Here is an 18,471-nt window from a genome sequence, read left to right on the forward strand (position 1 = left end):
CTTTTCTTCCTCTGAGTCTTAGGTCATGTTTCCCCATCTCTTGCTCGTCTTATCTTTTGTATTTCCTCTTTTCCCTTATTTTAATTCTTTCTTGAACATGTTTAGTTTCCTTTTGCTTTTGGTTTCCCTTTTTTTCCCACTTTAGATTCTTCCCCTCCTACCTTTCTTATTTCTAACTCCTTATCCTCTTAGAACCCTATTTTGGTAAGCTCAGTGTTCTTTTAACTAAATCTCTGGCTCAGGGGCATGCTTTATTTCCCATATTCCCAACTAAGGAGACATCACCCTCAATGAGGCAGTATTGCTTCTTGGAGAAGGATAAAATAATCTTACTCTTTTTACGTATAAAGACACAGATATCCAGTCAGTACACAGGCAGAAAGACATTTTATCTGTGGTATTAAAATTTCATACAGGGAGGCAGTTAGGAAAAATATAACTGTGGGTTTGATAATAACAAAAAGTTTGAGGGACGCCTGGGTGGCTCAGTTGGTTGGACGACTGCCTTCGGCTCAGGTCATGATCCCGGAATCCCGGGATCGAGTCCCACATCAGGCTCCCAGCTCCACGGGGAGTCTGCTTCTCCCTCTGACCTTCTCCTAGCTCATGCTCTCTCTCACTGTCTCTCTCTCAAATAAATAAATAAAATCTTTAAAAAAAAAAAAAAAAGTTTGAAAAACACTGGTTTCTTCTCAAGAGTGTTGCTAATTTTAATGTGCTATGTGGGCCTTTTCTGTAGGAAGAGACACCTCTGTTTCTTGCTGCCCGGGAGGGAAGTTATGAAGCAGCCAAGATTCTGTTAGACCATTTTGCCAATCGGGACATCACAGATCACATGGATCGTCTTCCCCGGGACGTGGCTCGGGACCGCATGCACCATGACATCGTGCGCCTCCTGGACGAGTACAATGTGACACCGAGCCCTCCAGGCACTGTGCTGACTTCTGCCCTCTCACCTGTGATCTGTGGGCCCAACAGATCTTTCCTCAGCCTAAAGCATACACCAATGGGCAAGAAGCCTAGACGACCCAACACCAAGAGTACCATGCCCACTAGCCTCCCTAATCTTGCCAAGGAGGCCAAGGATGCCAAGGGTAGTAGGAGGAAGAAGTCTCTGAGTGACAAGGGTCAGCTTTCTGAGAGCTCAGTGACTTTATCCCCCGTTGATTCCTTAGAGTCTCCTCATACATACGTTTCTGACACCACATCCTCTCCAATGATTACATCCCCTGGAATCTTACAGGCCTCGCCCAACCCCATGCTGGCCACTGCAGCGCCCCCTGCCCCAGTCCATGCACAGCATGCACTGTCTTTCTCTAACCTGCATGAAATGCAGCCTTTGGCTCATGGGGCCAGCACTGTGCTTCCCTCAGTGAGCCAGCTGCTGTCCCATCACCACATTGTTCCCCCAGGCAGTGGCAGTGCAGGGAGCTTGAGTAGGCTCCATCCTGTCACTGTTCCAGCAGATTGGATGAGCCGCATGGAGGTGAATGAGACCCAGTACAATGAGATGTTTGGGATGGTTCTGGCTCCAGCTGAGGGTACGCACCCTGGCATAGCTCCCCAGAGCAGGCCGCCTGAAGGGAAGCACGTAACTACCCCTCGGGAGCCTTTGCCCCCCATTGTGACTTTCCAGCTAATCCCCAAAGGCAGTATTGCCCAACCGGCAGGGACTCCCCAGGCTCAGTCCAACTGCCCTCCTCCTGTTGCAGGCCCCGTGCCCACCATGTACCAGATTCCAGAAATGGCTCGTTTGCCCAATATGGCTTTCCCCACTGCCATGATGCCCCAGCAGGATGGGCAGGTTGCTCAGACCATTCTCCCAGCCTATCATCCTTTTCCAGCCTCTGTGGGCAAGTACCCCACACCACCTTCACAGCATAGCTATGCTTCCTCAAATGCTGCTGAGCGAACACCCAGTCACAGCGGTCACCTGCAGGGTGAGCATCCCTACCTGACACCGTCCCCAGAGTCTCCTGACCAGTGGTCAAGTTCGTCACCACACTCTGCTTCTGACTGGTCAGATGTGACTACCAGCCCTACCCCTGGGGGTGCTGGAGGAGGTCAGCGGGGACCTGGAACACACATGTCTGAGCCACCACGCAGCAACATGCAGGTTTATGCATGAAAGAATCTGCCTCCAGTGTAGGGACAGAGCTGCCTATTGTAAATGCTGCTGAGGAACAAATGAAGGTCATCCGGGAGAGACATGAAGAAATCTCTGGAACCAGCTTCTGGAGGCAGGAGAAAGAAGATGCTTTTATCTTTTAGATAATGCAAGGGAAGCAGTTTTGTCAGCTTCACTGGGTATCTGCAGGATTTGGGTTCAGGGGAACATGGCTCCTTTTAATCTCTGACCTATCAAGCCAACTTTGTGGAAGTGCAAAACTAATGTAAGACTTGGGACCATGTTTACTCTTTTCTATTTGGAGGAGAGAATGGATGCCTGTCACAGCCCAGACATTCTTGCGGTTTGGACTGCATTTTAAGCCCTGGGGGCTTCTGCGATATCCATGAGAAGATTCTACAGAACGGTCCTATTCGAAATTGTACCCTGGAATTCTGCTGACGTTGACCTGTTTCATCTTCCCTTCCTTGGAAATTCTCTTGACTTCATTTGGTGCTTTACTTTTTGCACCTCTCTGTGGTTGTGCACCCCTGCCCCTAGCATGTTTGAGGGCAAGACCCTTGTGCTTTTAATCATTCCTGCTCTGGAAAGCAACTTCAGCCTCCTTTCTCCTCTTTTCCCAGTGTCCCCAGGAGTATCACAGGGTTTGTTTTGGTTATGGTTCTCAGCATATACCTTTCAAGTATGTTTCTTTAGAAAACAGATCTCTTGCAGTCTCCTACATAATATCATTCCTACAAGAGGAAGAGGGGCAAGATAGTTTTCCTTGAACCCATTCTGGGGACAGAAGAGCCTTTCAAGAGACTGCACCTTAATTCTCTTGCCTGCATGCAGGGTTTTACATAAACCTTACCAGGAAGAAGGATGAGAATTGGCTGTTTTTCCATTTGTGGGCCTAGTCAGTGTGAACTTTTATCCTTGGCAGTGCAGGTACTATGACACCCTTAAAGAAAAAAATTGGAATGTTGGAATGACCAAGAGATAAGCTAACTCATGTGAGAAGTGGTTACCCACTATCAAGTTCCTCTCCTTCCTGCCCAGCATTCCACTGATGGCCAGTGTGAAACACATTTATTCCCAGATCTCGGAACCCCCGGCCCACTTCACTTACTCATCCAGCAGGGGAAGCTAGGCTTAGCTGTTGAGCCTTTCCTTCCAGATATCTCCATAGAAGAAGATGTTTCAAATGATGCTCCCTCGCCATGAAAAAATGAACTCTGCTCGGTTCGGGGGAACCCCGTGACAGCTGGGGGGCTGCAGTCTCCACCTCCTGAGTCTGTTTCTGACCGCACACCCGCTCACCAGTCTTCCCTCCACAGTGTGCACGCGAAGTTATGGTGTACCCAGGTAGGTTCTTGCTGAACACATGGATTTTCTGTGTTTAAGCACAGGAAACAGAAAGCTGGCCTAGTTTTCTGAAGTCCAAGACAGCCCTATAAAAAAGTTGGAACCATGACGCAGCCTTTGCTGTGTTTTTGCTACCATTCCTTTTCCTTCATGGCAGTCATGACATTCCCTTTTAGGCAATTAACATAGAAACTTACCAGGATACTTTCCCTTCTTAGAGTCACCTTCTAGATGATGATGGACAATGAAAGACTTACTGTCTTTGTCATGCTCGTGCTGAGATTGTGATTATGTTGTACTTGAGTCTGCTTTCTGTTTGTGGTCTTGGCACCTTCCGTGACCCTCTGTCGAGGCCAGACGCATTCTAGTCAATGCTAGAAATAAGAGGAAAATAGTTTTCTTCCTCTTCTCCCTGATGCTCCCTTCTACCTGGTGCTATGATGTTATGACACCAGGGAAATTAGTTCTGCTGGGGCATTTTGTAGATATTGACAGGTGAATTTCCTATTTTGTTTTCGTCTGAATGATAGTCTTTGTTCCTGCCTTGGCTAGGAGTGCCCATCAGAGCATCCCACTTAACCTGATTTGTCTGTGGCCCTGTATGTCTGTTAACATGGCAGTCTACAATGTTTTGGGTTTTTTTGTTTTGTTTTGTTTTTTGTTTTTTTTTTTTTTTTAGTCGTGCCCAAGTTCATTGAACCAACAAAAATAATTAGTTCTGCCCCAATATGAGCAGACTTCATTCTGTATTTTACTCTCTCACATGGCAACTCTACCAACCCTTTCATAGCATGTAATATTTTATCTTTTGAATGGTGACTCTTTACCTTGGACCCACTGCTAATTCACAGATGGGGAGAACGTCTCTGCATGGACCAGTGTGGACCCCACCCCATCTGCTCTCTCTCTTATCCTATCTCATCCTCACTTCTGAAAGTATCAGCCTCTGACCCAACAGCTTGGCTCCTCTATAGCCTCCTCCCTCCCCAACCACAGTGCAGGCCTAACTCATGTATTTTTCCTTCTTGGGATCCTTTGGGTTTGGAGGAAGGGACTGTGAAAGCTGCCATTACAGACAACAGGCTTCAGTGATGAAGAGGAAGACACTGCCTTTCAAGCATTTATGAATCCCTTAGTTTGTAAGAACCCTTGAGTTGTATAATGCCTAATAAAAGAGAAGGTGAGATGGAGAATCACTTTCTCATTTGGGTTCTGAATTAGAGACTAAGTTTTTATAGGGCATATCTTTTATGCCATGTATAGGTCACCCCCCATTTTTTGTTTATTTTTATTTTTATAAATTCTTCCTTTGGCTCCTGTCTGCCTTTGGGGGTAGATTTTTCTATTTGTTTCTTCTATTTTGTGTTAAGCATCATTTTCTGACTTACATGATGGTGAGGGAGGGAAAGGTGTAAGGGTAATAGAGTGAAAGACTTTGATGTAAGCTATCAGCCATGATGCTCAAGCCCATTATACCATCATATTATCACATTTGGTGGTACACAATTCTTGCATGGAAAAGAACCAAAGGTATAATGTTTTGTTGGCAGGCAGCTTGGAGATTTTGGTTTTAACCAACACATTGAATGTATGATGAGCATTTGAGAGGATACAATTGTATGACCTGACGCTCCCACTTGTAACTGTTTGGTACTATGGCTCCTTCCTTGTGTACATTTCTCTTAAAAGTTATATTATATCTGTTTGTATGAAAAACCCAGTAACCAAGGAAAATGACTGCATGTTCCTAACTATGACATAGTAAGGAAAATGCACAATGTTTTTACTTTTCAAAGTTGCATTCTAAAGTAGTTAAGATGAAATTTATATGAAAGCATTTTTATCACAAAATAAAAAAGATTACATGTCAAGCTCTGTGGCATTGCATTTTTTACTTTCTATTCCTGTGTCCCTCGTCTTGCGATGATACACCTGATGATGTCAGAATTTGCTGAGAGAGAAATAATTTTCTTTTCATTCTGAATCCCACAAAGCCCAGCACTAGGTATCTTTTTTTTCTTTCCCCAGCCAAATTGTAAAGAAACGCTTTTGAGGAAAAAATTTCTGTCAAACAGGAAGCATCACAAGACTGAGTCACTTTTCTGTGTACTAGTTGGTGACAAATAAGACACTTGCTCAGGACAGAGTGCCTGCCAGTGGAGATGGAGAGTGTGTCTGGATAGAATTTAATTCTGCTAAAGCCAGAATTAAAAAACATAGTCAAACTAATAACACTGATGATGCTGTTACCTAAACCACATTGTTCCTCAAAGTAAATTTTGTATAGCACTTAATATATACAATTCTAAAATAGTATTTTGCCTACAAATATGTTACCAATTTCCTTTATACATTTCCTTGTATAAGTCAATCAGGGAGACATTTCAACACAGATACTTGACATTGGTGATATTTATGGAGTTAGCAGTCTTGTATCAATTTTAGCCTTGAGCTTATTTCCATATTGTTAACTTTTCAGAAACTTCTGAATCCCACATATGTAATTCTAAACAGTAGACATATTTGTTTAAATGACTGGAAATCTTATGATACACTTCAGTTAAATAGTTGGAGAAGCATTACTCAGGATCTGCACAAATACATCTTAACACAACTGACAGCCCATGTTGGTTATCCAGAGAGCATTATAATCTCATATAACACAGTTAAGCCTTCACCTTCGGTTTTGTAATGGTGTAAAAGGAAAATGAATTTGAGAGCTGAGGAATGACCAGCCAAATCTGGTCGTCTGGAGGCTGGCCTCTCAGAGCTGGACTTGCCTCTTCAGACAATTTGGGAACAAAGACTCGCCGGAAACCTGCTTTCATGGATCTGAGCTGTAGGCCCCTAGCTCGCTCACCACATCCTACCCCTGTATTTGCAAGCCTACAAACCTAGCCCTTGACTGTGGCGGAAAGATCCAGGCCTCTCCCAACCATGAAATCCAAGGAGGGAGATCAGGGCCATAGACCAAGGGCTGCCACATCACATGGCTTGAACAGGAGACTTGGACAACAGGCCACAGTCAGGCCAGGGAAGGGATGGGTGCTTCCCTCACTTGTGCAGCTCAAAAGCCTCACAGCCCAAGGAGAGGGGGCCGAGTACACCTTTCAGAATACAAGGAACACAGCAACCACCCCTAATGCCCACACACAGTCCAAGATGTGATGGGCAGTGGAGGAACTGAGCTTGCTTACTGCCTCTGCTTCTGCAAGCTCTCCCGGTGAACACTGCTCAGGGCCAGCTCTGTGTGTGGTCGGCTCCATCTCGTCACACGCCTGACGTGTTTGCAAAAGCCCTGAAGATAGAGTGCGTGTAAAATGTGTGAGTAGGTGAGGAGGCGTAGGGGTGTGAGTGTGTGTGAAACAGAAAATACAACTCTTCTTTTGACTTATAGCTTAGCGAAACACAACAAAAGCATTTACAGCAGTCAAGTCCTACCTGCCAAGTGTGGGCAAACTCCAATCGGGATAATTCGAGAAAGACTTACTTACAAAATGACTACTTAGGAAGTGTGCACAGGTGAGGTGGAGGGGAACTCTAAGAGACAATGTAGAAAGTGCTGGCTAGCACAGCAGAGCTATGACTACTGGGTCCAAAGGGATGAAGCCGGGAGAGGTTACTGGAACCTGCAAAGAGACCTGTAGAGCAAGTGACCTCAAGAAAAGCTGTGACTTTTTTTTAAATTAACATATAATGCATTATTTGCTTTAAGGGTGCAGGTCTGTGAATCATCAGTCTTACACAATTCACAGCACTCACCGTAAGAGCTGTCACTTCTGTCAGGGAGCGCAGGGAGCCCCAGGACCCTCCACAAGGAGGAAGCCAGGGAATGAGAACTCTGATCTCGTTCCCCACCCAACTTCTACCCAGACACACTGCTGAAGCAGTGGAAGTCTGGAAATACAGGAGCCTGTGGAATTTGATCCACTGATACGTGTCAGCTTCCTGGACTGGAGAGCTTGGTAGAGAAGGGAAGAGAGAGTGGACCTGCGGGTGCAAACATATCCTTAACCAGAATATTCTCCCTAGAGCTACCACATTTCTAAGAAAGTTCTATGGGCAGCCTGCCATTGAGGTGTCAAGGCAGGACACACAAAGTAAAAGGAATTAGGTATCGATAATCCCTACTCAACTTCTTTTCCCCATCTCCTAGTGTGTTTCTTCACCACTTTGGCTTTGAGCACTCAAAATGAAGATAATCATCAGCAGTAGAAGGGACAGATTATGTACATCCTCTCAATGGAATACTACACAGAAATGAAAACAAAAACAGGCAACCGTATGAAGAACTGTCATTGACATAAGGTCAAGCAAATTAAGCCAGACACAAAAACATACATTCTGTATGATTCCATTATATACGTTTAAGAAAAACAAACCAGAGGCAAACAGGGATTGGAATACTGGGTATTCCTCTGGGAGAAGGGTCTTGAGTGAGAAGAGGGCAAGAAAAATCTTTCTGGAGTCTGAAAATATCTTGGCCTGGGTGGTAGTTGCATAAATATATAATATGTACAGTTTTGTATAAAATACACTTAGGACTTTGTGCATTTTACTTAGGTAAATTGGACTTCAATAAAACACATATATAGTAACTGACAGAAATGTATATATAACCAATATAAAAGTTATATATATATTTTACATCATAAAATGTTAATTGTTATATTTGTTTCAGATGTTTAATAATGATACACATATAGCAAAGACTCCTGTATTTCCCTCTTGTTCCATTCCCTCTCCTTCTATTCCTCCCTCTTCCCTTTCCCAGTTACTTGATTTCATAAATTTGGTTTGTGGGGATTATTTTATTCTTAAAAACATCATTATGTGCGATAGCTAATCCATGAAAGAAATATATTTTCATTGCCATTGTGTAAAATGTGGGATTGCGTAATGACAAACTTAATTATGTGAGTGAGGTGAGCCAGCTGTTGGCTAGCTGGCTAGGAGTTCCGGAGGCCTGCTGGATAATCCATCTCTGGCTGGGTCCTGGCTGTCTTTTGGTGCTACCTGGTGGCACCTGTCTGCTTCAGTACAAATATCTTTGGGTTTGACTCTAGGTTCTGTACACCGTCTGGAATTTGCAAGAACCTCACTTCAAATTATCCCTTGCTTTGTATGCCCATTACAGAAACTTTGGGTCAGCCAAGTACCGGCTATAGGGACCCACCTCCTGGTTCTCTGTCTCCTCTTTCTCTATTTTTCTCCACCTTCTCTCCTCCGTGTCCACTTTCAATGTACTCCTGAAAAAGATTTAAGAACATGGACCTGGCAGAGGATGGACACCAGTCACCAATCATGTTATATCAGAATCTGTGTTACTGTGGTTATTATAGGGCTTTGCATATAAGAATTGGAAAGGAGGGAGAGAGGCTGTCCACATCTGAGGTTAATAAGACAACCCAAGGAAACTTACTGAAACACTTAACTGTTAGGAATTGAGTAATTCAAATTATGTCAAATTAATTCATGCAGAAACATCTGTTATAAATAAAAACCATTTGGGGGATGTATTTGAAGAGAAGATCACACTTATAACAGCAAACACACACACCAATAACCTTTAAAAATTACTACCTGCAAATATTAACGAATATACCCACTCCGGACAACTTGAGTGGCCACTGACTCCTGAACAATTACAGCTTTAACTCTGCTTCTATTCTTCCCACCTGCTGGATAAAAATCATAAATATATCCAATCACACCTGCCACCTGGATAAAATTCACTAAAATACTCAAGTCTTTGAACCCATCTCCATTTCACCGAACACACGTGCCAGCTGAGCCCTGCCTAACACCCACTTCCACATACCCACATCTGCCCCCTGTGTGCAGTTTTTTACCTGCAGCAAAGAGCAGCAAGTACTCCATCTTTGTTTGATGAGCAGGGGTGCTCCTGGTGGCCTCTGACCCACAGACGTCAGCAGAGGTCTGTGCTCCAACCCAGAAAGAATCCTATCTTTACACCCTGTTATACACAGAGCACCGACTGTGACAGTGAGTGCCCAGGAATTTAAGAATATCTGGAACATTCACAAAAATGCACATAGATGAAACCATGCTAAAATCTCAGAGTTTCAAAAAATCAGTATTATATAGACAGGAATTTCTGAACCCAGCACTATCAAATTAGAATCGGAATAAAAATGTTACCAGCAGCCTATGTGTACAAAGAATTTTTAAACTTATAAATCAGTTATTGATACAAATGTAAGTTAGAAGATATTTAGAAAGAGCACAAAATACTTATCAAATAGTACCACTATTTTTTTTAGATTTTGTCTTTTTTTTTTTTAAAGATTTTATTTATTTGAAAGAGAGAGAGAGAGCATGAGCAGGGGAGTGGGGATGGAAAGAGGGAAGCAGGCTCCCCCCTAATCAGAGAACCCGATCCCTAGGCTGGATCCCAGGACCCTGGGATTGTGACCTGAGCAGAAGGCAGATGCTTAACGGACTGAGCCACCCAGGCCTCCCTAGTACCACTGCTTTTGAAATGCTAATTGTCAAAACATATGGAAAGCAACTCGAGTTTTTTTTTTTTTATTAACATATAATATATTATTAGCCCCAGAGGTTCAGGTCTGTGAATCGCCAGGTTTACACACTTCATAGCACATACCTTCTTGCTTTGTCAAAGATTAGTTGACCATGGAGTTGAGGGTCTATTTCTGGGCTCTCTATTCTGTTCCATTGATCTGTGTGTCTGTTTTTGTGCCAGTACCATACTGTCTTTTTTTTTTTTTCAAAGATTTTACTTATTTATTTGACAGAGAGAGAGATCACAAGTAGGCAGAGGCAGGCAGAGAGAGAGAGACGGGAGCAGGCTCCCTGCTGAGCAGAGCCCGATGTAGGGCTCGATCCCAGAACCCTGACATCATGATCCTAGTCGAAGGCAGAGGCTTAAACCACTGAGCCATCCAGGTGCCCCAGTACCATACTGTCTTGATGATGACAGCATTGTAATAGAGCTTGAAGTCTGGGAATTGTGATGCCACCAACTTTGGCTTTCTTTTTCAACATTCCTCGGGGTATTCAAGGTCTCTTCTGGTTCCATATAAATTTTAGGATTATTTGTTTCATTTCTTTGAAAGAAATTGATGGTATTTTGATAGGGATTGCATTAAATGTGTAGACTGCTTTAGGTAGCATAGACACTTTCACAATATTTGTTCTTCCAATCCATGTGCATGGAACATTTTTCCATTTCTTTGCGTCTTCCTCAATTTCTTTCATGAGTACTTTATGGTTTTCTGAGTATAGATTCATTACCTCTTTGGTTAGGTTTATTCCTAGGTATCTTATGGTTTTGGGTGCAATTGTAAATGGGATTGACTCCTTAATTTCTCTTTCTTCTGTCTTGTTGTTGGTGTAAAGAAGTGTAACTGATTTCTGTGCATTGATTTTATATCCTGACACTTTACTGAATTCCTGTACAAGTTCTAGCAGATTTGGAGTGGAGTCTTTGCGTTTTCCACACATATAGTATCATACCATCTGCAAAAAATGTAGTTGACTTCTTTGCTGATTTGGATGTCTTTAATTTCTTTTTGTTGTCTGATTGCTGAGGCTAGGACTTCTACTACTATGTTGAATAGCAGTGGTGATAATGGACATCCCTGCCGTGTTCCTGACCTTAGCAGAAAAGCTCTCAGTTTTTCTCCATTGAGAATGATATTTGCAGTGGGTTTTTCATAGATGACTTTGATGATATTGAAGTATGTACCCTCTATCCCTACACTTTGAAGAGTTTTGATCAGGAAGGGATGCTGTACTTTGTAAAATGCTTTTTCAGCATCTACTGTGGAAAGCAACTCAAGTTTTAATGACGAACTTACAAATTTGTTTCCTTTGATGTTAACTACGCTGCAGATGCCAGTTCTCACACATTCTATCCAGTTTGTTCTGGAAGTCCTAGCTCTGACCAGGAAAAATGGAAAGTCATTACTTATAGGCCATTTCTTTAAAAGTCCAGGAAGAAATATAAACTATTAGAAACTGTTGCCATGGGGCACCTGGGTAGCTCAATAGGTTAAAGCCTCTGCCTTCGGCTCAGGTCATGATCCCAGGGTCCTGGGATCAAACCCCTCCTCTGCAGGGAGCCTGCTTCCTCCTCTCTCTCTCTGCCTACCTCTCTGTCTACTTGTGATCTCTGTTAAATAAATAAATAAAATATTTTTAAAAGAAACTGTTGCCATTAAAGAGGACAAAAGAGAGCTGTTTTGTTTTGAACAGAATCTTCCTGTTAGTGATTATTGACTCCAACCAGATGGGTAAAGAAATTACATGCATTCTGGATGTTGGATACAGGAGACTTCTAACCCACATCAGTCAAGAAAAACCGGGATGTTGGGAGCTGTGGGTTTAGGGGCCTCTGTTGACCTAATGACGAACACTGGGAAGAAAAAATGCGTTTGGGAATTCCTTCTGTGCCTTAGGAAGCATCATCCTGAAGGCACATATAGTTCTTATTCCTCATCCCAGCCTCAGATATCTGTGTGAGAGCCAAGAGAGCGCTAACTAGAATTCTGTAATCATGCCTCTCCTGACTGACAGATCGAATTCCTCAGAGCAGACTGTGTTGGTGATCAGGTCATTGCCTCTTACTTCTGAAATCACCCCTTCCACCTGCTCTGGAAAAACGGATATGGGACCTTTAAGTATGTTTGCTTTGCCAAATGGCGCTATGTTAAGATTTATCAGTAGAGGGCGCTGGAGAGATTTTGTAGGAGTATGAAGTTTTCTTTCCCGGTTCCAGGAACTCCTCGTCAGCAACACCTGGCAGTCCCTATGCCGATGGGGGGAGGGGGGATGCAAGGGCGGGGGGTGTTTTGTAGCGGAATATATTTGAACAGCTTTCCCCAGTGCCCTAGTGAGACACCTTAGACGAGACCCAGTACCTTACACGTTGGATTTATGGTAAGATCCACCAGAGTGCTACCTCACCGACTTCTCTGCCATTCAGTATCCAAGGCTGTGGCATCTCACAAGATCTGATCTCAGCACTAGGAGGAGGCTAGCTCTTCCTGGATGGCCTATTTCACCTCTCAGGTTTGTAGGTCTACTATACTACTACATCCTATTCTGCTTTATTTCATATCATTTTATATTATACCATATCTTATTATATCATTGCATATTTGCTGTATTAAGTATTCTAGCCACAATTCCAATATTCTTTAGGATTCTCTTTACAGTTTACCAGCAAATCTCTCATTCCTCCAATTCCCTGTTCAAATTGATAATTCTCATTTCCCTCTTCAACTATGATATGGATTCTTTCTCCTGACTGAACCCAGACTGATACAGAAGGTAACTTTTGCAGAGAAATAAACATTGCTCTGTGTTGTGCTTAGTTTTATCTTAATATTAACTAGTCAGAAACTTTTTTTTAAAGATTTTATTTATTTGTCAGAGAGAGAGAGAGGGAGAGAGAGCGAGCACAGGCAGACAGAATGGCAGGCAGAGGCAGAGGGAGAAGCAGGCTCCCTGATGAGCAAGGAGCCCGATGTGGGACTCAATCCCAGGACGCTGGGATCATGACCTGAGCCGAAGGCAGCTGCTTAACCAACTGAGCTACCCAGGCGTCCCACTAGTCAGAAACTTTTAATCTATAAAACTTTTCTTTTCCAAAAGAGACGTAATGAATGAATGAATGATGGCTCACTCAAAAGCCTGGAGCTAGTCTTTAAAAAAAAAAAAAGTATATATATATATATATATATATATATATATATATATATATATGGGGACAAATACAATGGTGCTATAAAATTTCACGATGTAAATTTAAAAAATAGTAGTCATATTTAATCTACCGGCATCATCCCTTCGACAATATCTTTATGACTCCAAACTAATCTGTCAGCCTAAAAATTAATGAAAGCATATTTGTTTCATCTCAGAAAACAGTCACAAATTTTTAGGTTATTAAAACGTTTTTGGGGGAGCCCCTGGGTGGCTCAGTGTGGTTAAAGCCTCTGTCTTCGGCTCAGGTCATGATCCCAGGGCCGGTGATCGAGCCCCACATTGGGCTTTCTGCTTGGCAAGGTCCCTGCTTCCCTTCCTCTCTTTCTGCCTGCCTCTCTGCCTACTTGTGATCTCTGTCTGTCAAATAAATAAATAAAATCTTTAAATTTTTTTTTTCATTGTGAAATATAACCTACACAGAAATGAGCATGAATTTTTAGAGTTGGTTTAACAAATATGCACAGCAAACCCAAGTGGTCAAGACATACACTCCCAACACCCCTAGCATATTAGAAGCTTCCTAAACCACACCCTGCCCCTTCTTCATCCACCCGTGTACAGCCCCTTCTGCTCACCCTAGAAGTAAGGTGACAGCTCATCCTCACTGTTTGGGTAATTATTTCCTTGATTCATTTTGCCAGCAATGCATGTATCCCTAAAAGTAAAGTTCAATTTTGTCTGATTTTAATCTTTACATTTATTTGTTTTTCTTTGTAATATTCATTCATGTCGTGCATATAAATAACTCTTCCCTGTCATATCCTGTTGCTGCAGTCACTATTGATGGAAATTTGAATTGTTTCCAATTTGGAGAATATTGCAGTTTCCATGTATCCTGGTAAATTCATGCACACATTTCTGTAGGGTATGTATCTGGGAGTGGAACATGCATATTTTCAACTATATGAGATACTGCTACACAGTTTTCTAACGTGGTTTTAGCCTATTAAATTCCCTCCAGAAACGTGTCAGAGTTGTTCTCATTCTATACCCTCATCAATATCTGCTATTGTCAGTCGTTTTAAAATCATTTTAATCCGTGGCCCTTCCCGGTCTCCTCCCTCACCCACCACTCATACTACAAACATAACCACCAAATTGCCTTTCTCCGAGAACTCCAGGAGTTCTGCTCTCACAAGTGTTTTTCTATTCCTACATTCCCTACCACCACACCCCCCCACCCCCACGCTGCACACAGGCCCCAAATCCCTCTAGTCCCTGGCATCCAAGGACAAAGAGCAGAAAGAGCCACGGGAGAAAATGAGCTGGAAACTTTCTCTTGCTAGAAGCCAGGCTCTGCCCCAGGTGGGGGTGGGGATTAGATCCTTCACTGACAGTCCCTGGCTCTGCCGCTGCCGCCGCACCCGCCCCACCCCGAGGCTACGCGAGTCTAGCAGAAAGCTGGGAATGGTGTGGCAGTGCGGTGCACGCAGTGCTTAGGAAACGTCTACATGATTCCCACCGATGGAAAACACGAGGTGTGTCCTAGGGAGTACAGAATCAGATGAAACAGCACAGGATGTGGTAATCCTCGAACAAGATGTCTTTTGTTCTTCCTTTTTCTCTAGTCCTTCTCTTTTCTCCAAGCTGCTCACCGCCCTTCTCCATCCCTCGCGTCAAAAGCCCCTCTTTCCTGTTTTATTCTCCAGAGGAGCCAAGCACCTTTCCCTCGGTTCTCCCTCGTGCGCGCAACGGCACCACCCAACGGCACCGCCCAGAAAACGAACTAGATTCATTCAGGGAATGTCAGCCAGACCGAGCCTTGGGAGGCTGGGGGCGGGGGGGGGGGGGGGGGGGGGGCGTTCTGCGTACCCTGCTTTGGGAACTCGGCACTTTGCGCTCCCGCGCCCCTGGCAGCCACCCCTGGAACCTGACTCAGGCCAGTTGCTGGGATTGACTCGCTGGGGCCACCCATCCCAGCCATGAGGTCAGGATGGACCTTATTCCCCAAAAGCCATTCGCTCCCCATGATCGTCCTGGTGGCGCTTCTCTTAGACGTTCTTGGTGAGGGTTTAATTTTTCATCCTGAGTGGGGGTTTGAGTCGTATGAAATCATCATTCCCAAGAAGCTGAGCCTCCGGGGAGGCCCGCAGGGTGCCATTCAGCAAGTGTCCTACCTCCTGCAGGTCAAAGGCAAGAAGTATGTCCTCCACCTCTGGCCCAAGAGGTTTCTACTGCCCCTAAATCTAAAGGTTTTCTCCTTCACAAAACAAGGGAAACTCCTGGAGGATCACCCTTACGTACCCAGGGACTGCAACTACATAGGCCTGGTTGAAGGAACTCAGGATTCAGAAGCTACTTTAAGTACATGCACAGGGAGTCTCCGAGGCATATTGAGAATTGACGAGGAACGTTACCAAATCGAGCCCCTCCAGGCCTCTTCCAGCTTTGAACATGTCATGTATCTCCTGAAGACAAACGACAAATTTCAGAATCAGACCTGTGGCTTAACTAATGATGACCTAGAAGAGCAGGCGGCTCAGACGGAGAATATGGCGAGGCTTAGGGACTCTCCCAGATCCTCTCTCCATCCGAAGTACATGGAAATAGCCCTGGTCTTTGATCACGGGAGATACTTGTTTTCAAATGCCAATGTTACTCGAATCATACAGGATGCCGTTCTTTTGACTGGGATTATGGACACCTTCTTTAAAGATCTCAACATGAGGATAGTTCTACAAGGTGTTGAAATATGGACAGAGAACGACAGATTAAATATTCGCCAAATGAGCTCACAAGAACTTCTAAATGCGTTTTTAAAATATCGTACAGCAAACCTTTCTAAGCAGATTTCAGCAGATTGGGCACATTTGTATACTACACATACTTTTACTCATTCTCTTGGATGGGCGTATATTGGAGGTGTGTGTAAGGACCAATATAGTGGATCAGTAAGTAGTTTTACAAACGCAAATATTCTTGAAGCCAGCAGAATGTCTGCTCACGAATTGGGTCATGGAGTGGGAATGAAACATGATACGCTATATTGTCAGTGTAGAGGTAAGCGCTCTTGTATCATGGGCATTGGGAGTAGTGGGTTTAGTAATTGTAGTTATAGCGAATATTTTGATCACGTACAAACAGGAGCAGAATGTCTGAATAATATCCCGGGACTGGGTTATGTGGTGGAGAGATGTGGAAATAAAATTGTGGAAGGCACTGAAGAATGTGATTGTGGTTCAAGAGAGGACTGTAAAAATGACAGGTGTTGCCAGCCGGATTGTAAATTCGTGCAAGGTGCTGATTGTAACACTGGGCTTTGCTGTCATAACTGTCGCTTTCGTCCACTTGGGTACATGTGTCGAAAGGAAGATAATGAATGTGACCTTGCAGAGTACTGCAGTGGAATCTCAAATTTCTGCCCAAATGATACTTATAAGCACGATGGAACCATTTGCGAGCGTAACTCCCGTTGTTTCAAAAGGAGGTGCAATTCCAGATATACGCAGTGCCAAAATATTTTTGGATCGGATGCCAGGGAAGCTCCTGAGCAGTGCTATCAGGCAGTGAATTTAATGGGTGATCAATATGGAAACTGTGGTTTCAGAGGTTACCGTAGATACAAAGCCTGTACCAGGGAAAATGCATTGTGTGGCAGGCTACAGTGTATAAATGTCAAGAGCGTCCCTGATATGCCAGTGCATAGGGCCCTCATCTCTACTCATCTGCGAGCAGAAAATCTCATGTGCTGGGGGGTAGGTTTCCACGAATCCTTGGAGCCCACGGGAATATCTGACATCGGTGTCATAAATGATGGTACCCCCTGTGGTTTTGACCATATCTGTGTTAACAGAACTTGTGTGCATACCTCCACCTTGAAATTTGACTGTTCACCTACGAAGTGCAACCTCCGAGGCGTTTGCAACAATAAGAGAAACTGCCATTGCACCTATGGCTGGGCGCCTCCATTCTGCGAGGAGGTAGGGTATGGAGGCAGCATTGACAGCGGGCCGGCGAGACAGCTGAAAGAGGATATGCCTGCCCCAGTGCAGGTGGTGTCCATTATGTTAATGCGCCTTATTTTCTTAATCATCTCAGTGATCGCTGTGTTTTTCAGGAGATTGATAGAACAGTATATAAACCCCACAGAGAGAGAAGCAACACCGATTAACATTCAAAATAAATAATCCAAGGCAAAAAATGTCAAGAACCCAAACAAGTAAGTGGGCGATCCACAGCCATTTGATAACACAGAGCTGTAATCGAAAGCTTCTCATTTAGCCCAACAGCACTTTTGTTCTTCTTCCAGTTCTTTTTTCAGGTAATCTTCCTTCAAGCTTCGATCAGCAAATAAATGATATTCTTGTTTGGGAAACAAATCAGTGCCTTTTGCTTTTTTAGCATTCTCTTGCTCCTTCATTTGTGATCAAGTTTGGGACATCCTGAAAAACATGGCACAATGGCTTTTCTGAACACTCAAGCTCTGGATATTGCTTTGCAGAATTGCATTGGTTTTCACAGTTGAGTCCCGTGGCTCAGAATCCCAGCACACAAAGTGATTGTCTGTCTGTCTGCCTCCCTCAAGTGATCAGTGAGAACTCTGGGCTTGGGCCCCTGCTGACTGATAAATGTGGACAACCGCTTTTTTTTTTTTTAAAGATTTTATTTATTTGACAGAGAGAGGGAATGCAAGCAAGGGGAGAGGAAGAGGGAGAAGCAGGCTTCCCGCTGAGCAGGGAGCCTGATGTAGGGCTCAATCCCAGGACTCTGGGATCATGACCTGAGCTGAAGGCAGACGCTTAATGACTGAGCCACCCAGGTGCCCCTGGACGACCGCTTTTGTAAAAAGAAAGCCATCCTTTATAAGGGGTGTCACAGGGGTAATTCTTCTTCCCTGGTCTGGTCATGTTATGGGTCCCTCCAGCTCTGCAGGCGTGTGGTTTGGGGCAATCTCAGTTGGGTGAAGGACCTAATGTACCATAACTCTTGCATTTCACCCCAGTCTATAAATGATGACAAACCGTGGCCTCGTCCTGGGGACAAGACTTGTAACAAAGTTCCATGCTTTGGGCTTTTGCTGGCAGGATCTGGTCTTTTGTGAATGTGTGCTGAAGGGACACGTGGCCCTAGGTTTGCCACACCCACATCCTTAAGTAGAGCAGAGGAGGGTGAGGAAAGCCTTCCATCATGGACCCCCATGTCTCCCTCCAAATACTCTTGCCCCTTTTCACGGTGCTGAGCGTGGGTGGAATCAATGCTCCCCTCTCGTGCCCAGGGAGGACCTCATCCTTCCCAGACCT

At 44.1% G+C, this 18,471-nt stretch overlaps 2 protein-coding genes across 2 annotated transcripts in view; both read left to right on the plus strand.

Moving 5' to 3' along the window:
* NOTCH2 (notch receptor 2) overlaps positions 1-5,346 on the plus strand; it is a 175,328-nt gene extending 169,982 nt beyond the window's left edge. Inside the window, exon 34 of the mRNA XM_047724773.1 lies at positions 740-5,346. Within this exon, the coding sequence (XP_047580729.1) occupies positions 740-2,128 (1,389 nt within the window). The 3' untranslated portion in view covers positions 2,129-5,346. The remainder of the gene's footprint in view (positions 1-739) is intronic.
* Positions 5,347-14,942: 9,596 nt separating this feature from the next.
* On the plus strand, positions 14,943-17,444 carry ADAM30 (ADAM metallopeptidase domain 30). Its single transcript, XM_047727111.1, has one exon. It carries the CDS (start codon positions 15,154-15,156, stop codon positions 17,356-17,358), a length of 2,205 nt encoding a protein of 734 aa, XP_047583067.1. The 5' UTR covers positions 14,943-15,153; the 3' UTR covers positions 17,359-17,444.
* Positions 17,445-18,471: the final 1,027 nt, after the last annotated feature.

This window comes from Lutra lutra, chromosome 4 (genome assembly GCF_902655055.1).
Source record: "Lutra lutra chromosome 4, mLutLut1.2, whole genome shotgun sequence".
NCBI lineage: Eukaryota > Metazoa > Chordata > Mammalia > Carnivora > Mustelidae > Lutra > Lutra lutra.

What these genes read in the sequence shown, in the direction of transcription:
- ADAM30 (XM_047727111.1), top strand. Translation starts at nt 15,154, where the DNA reads ATGAGGTCAGGATGGACCTTATTCCCCAAAAGCCATTCGCTCCCCATG.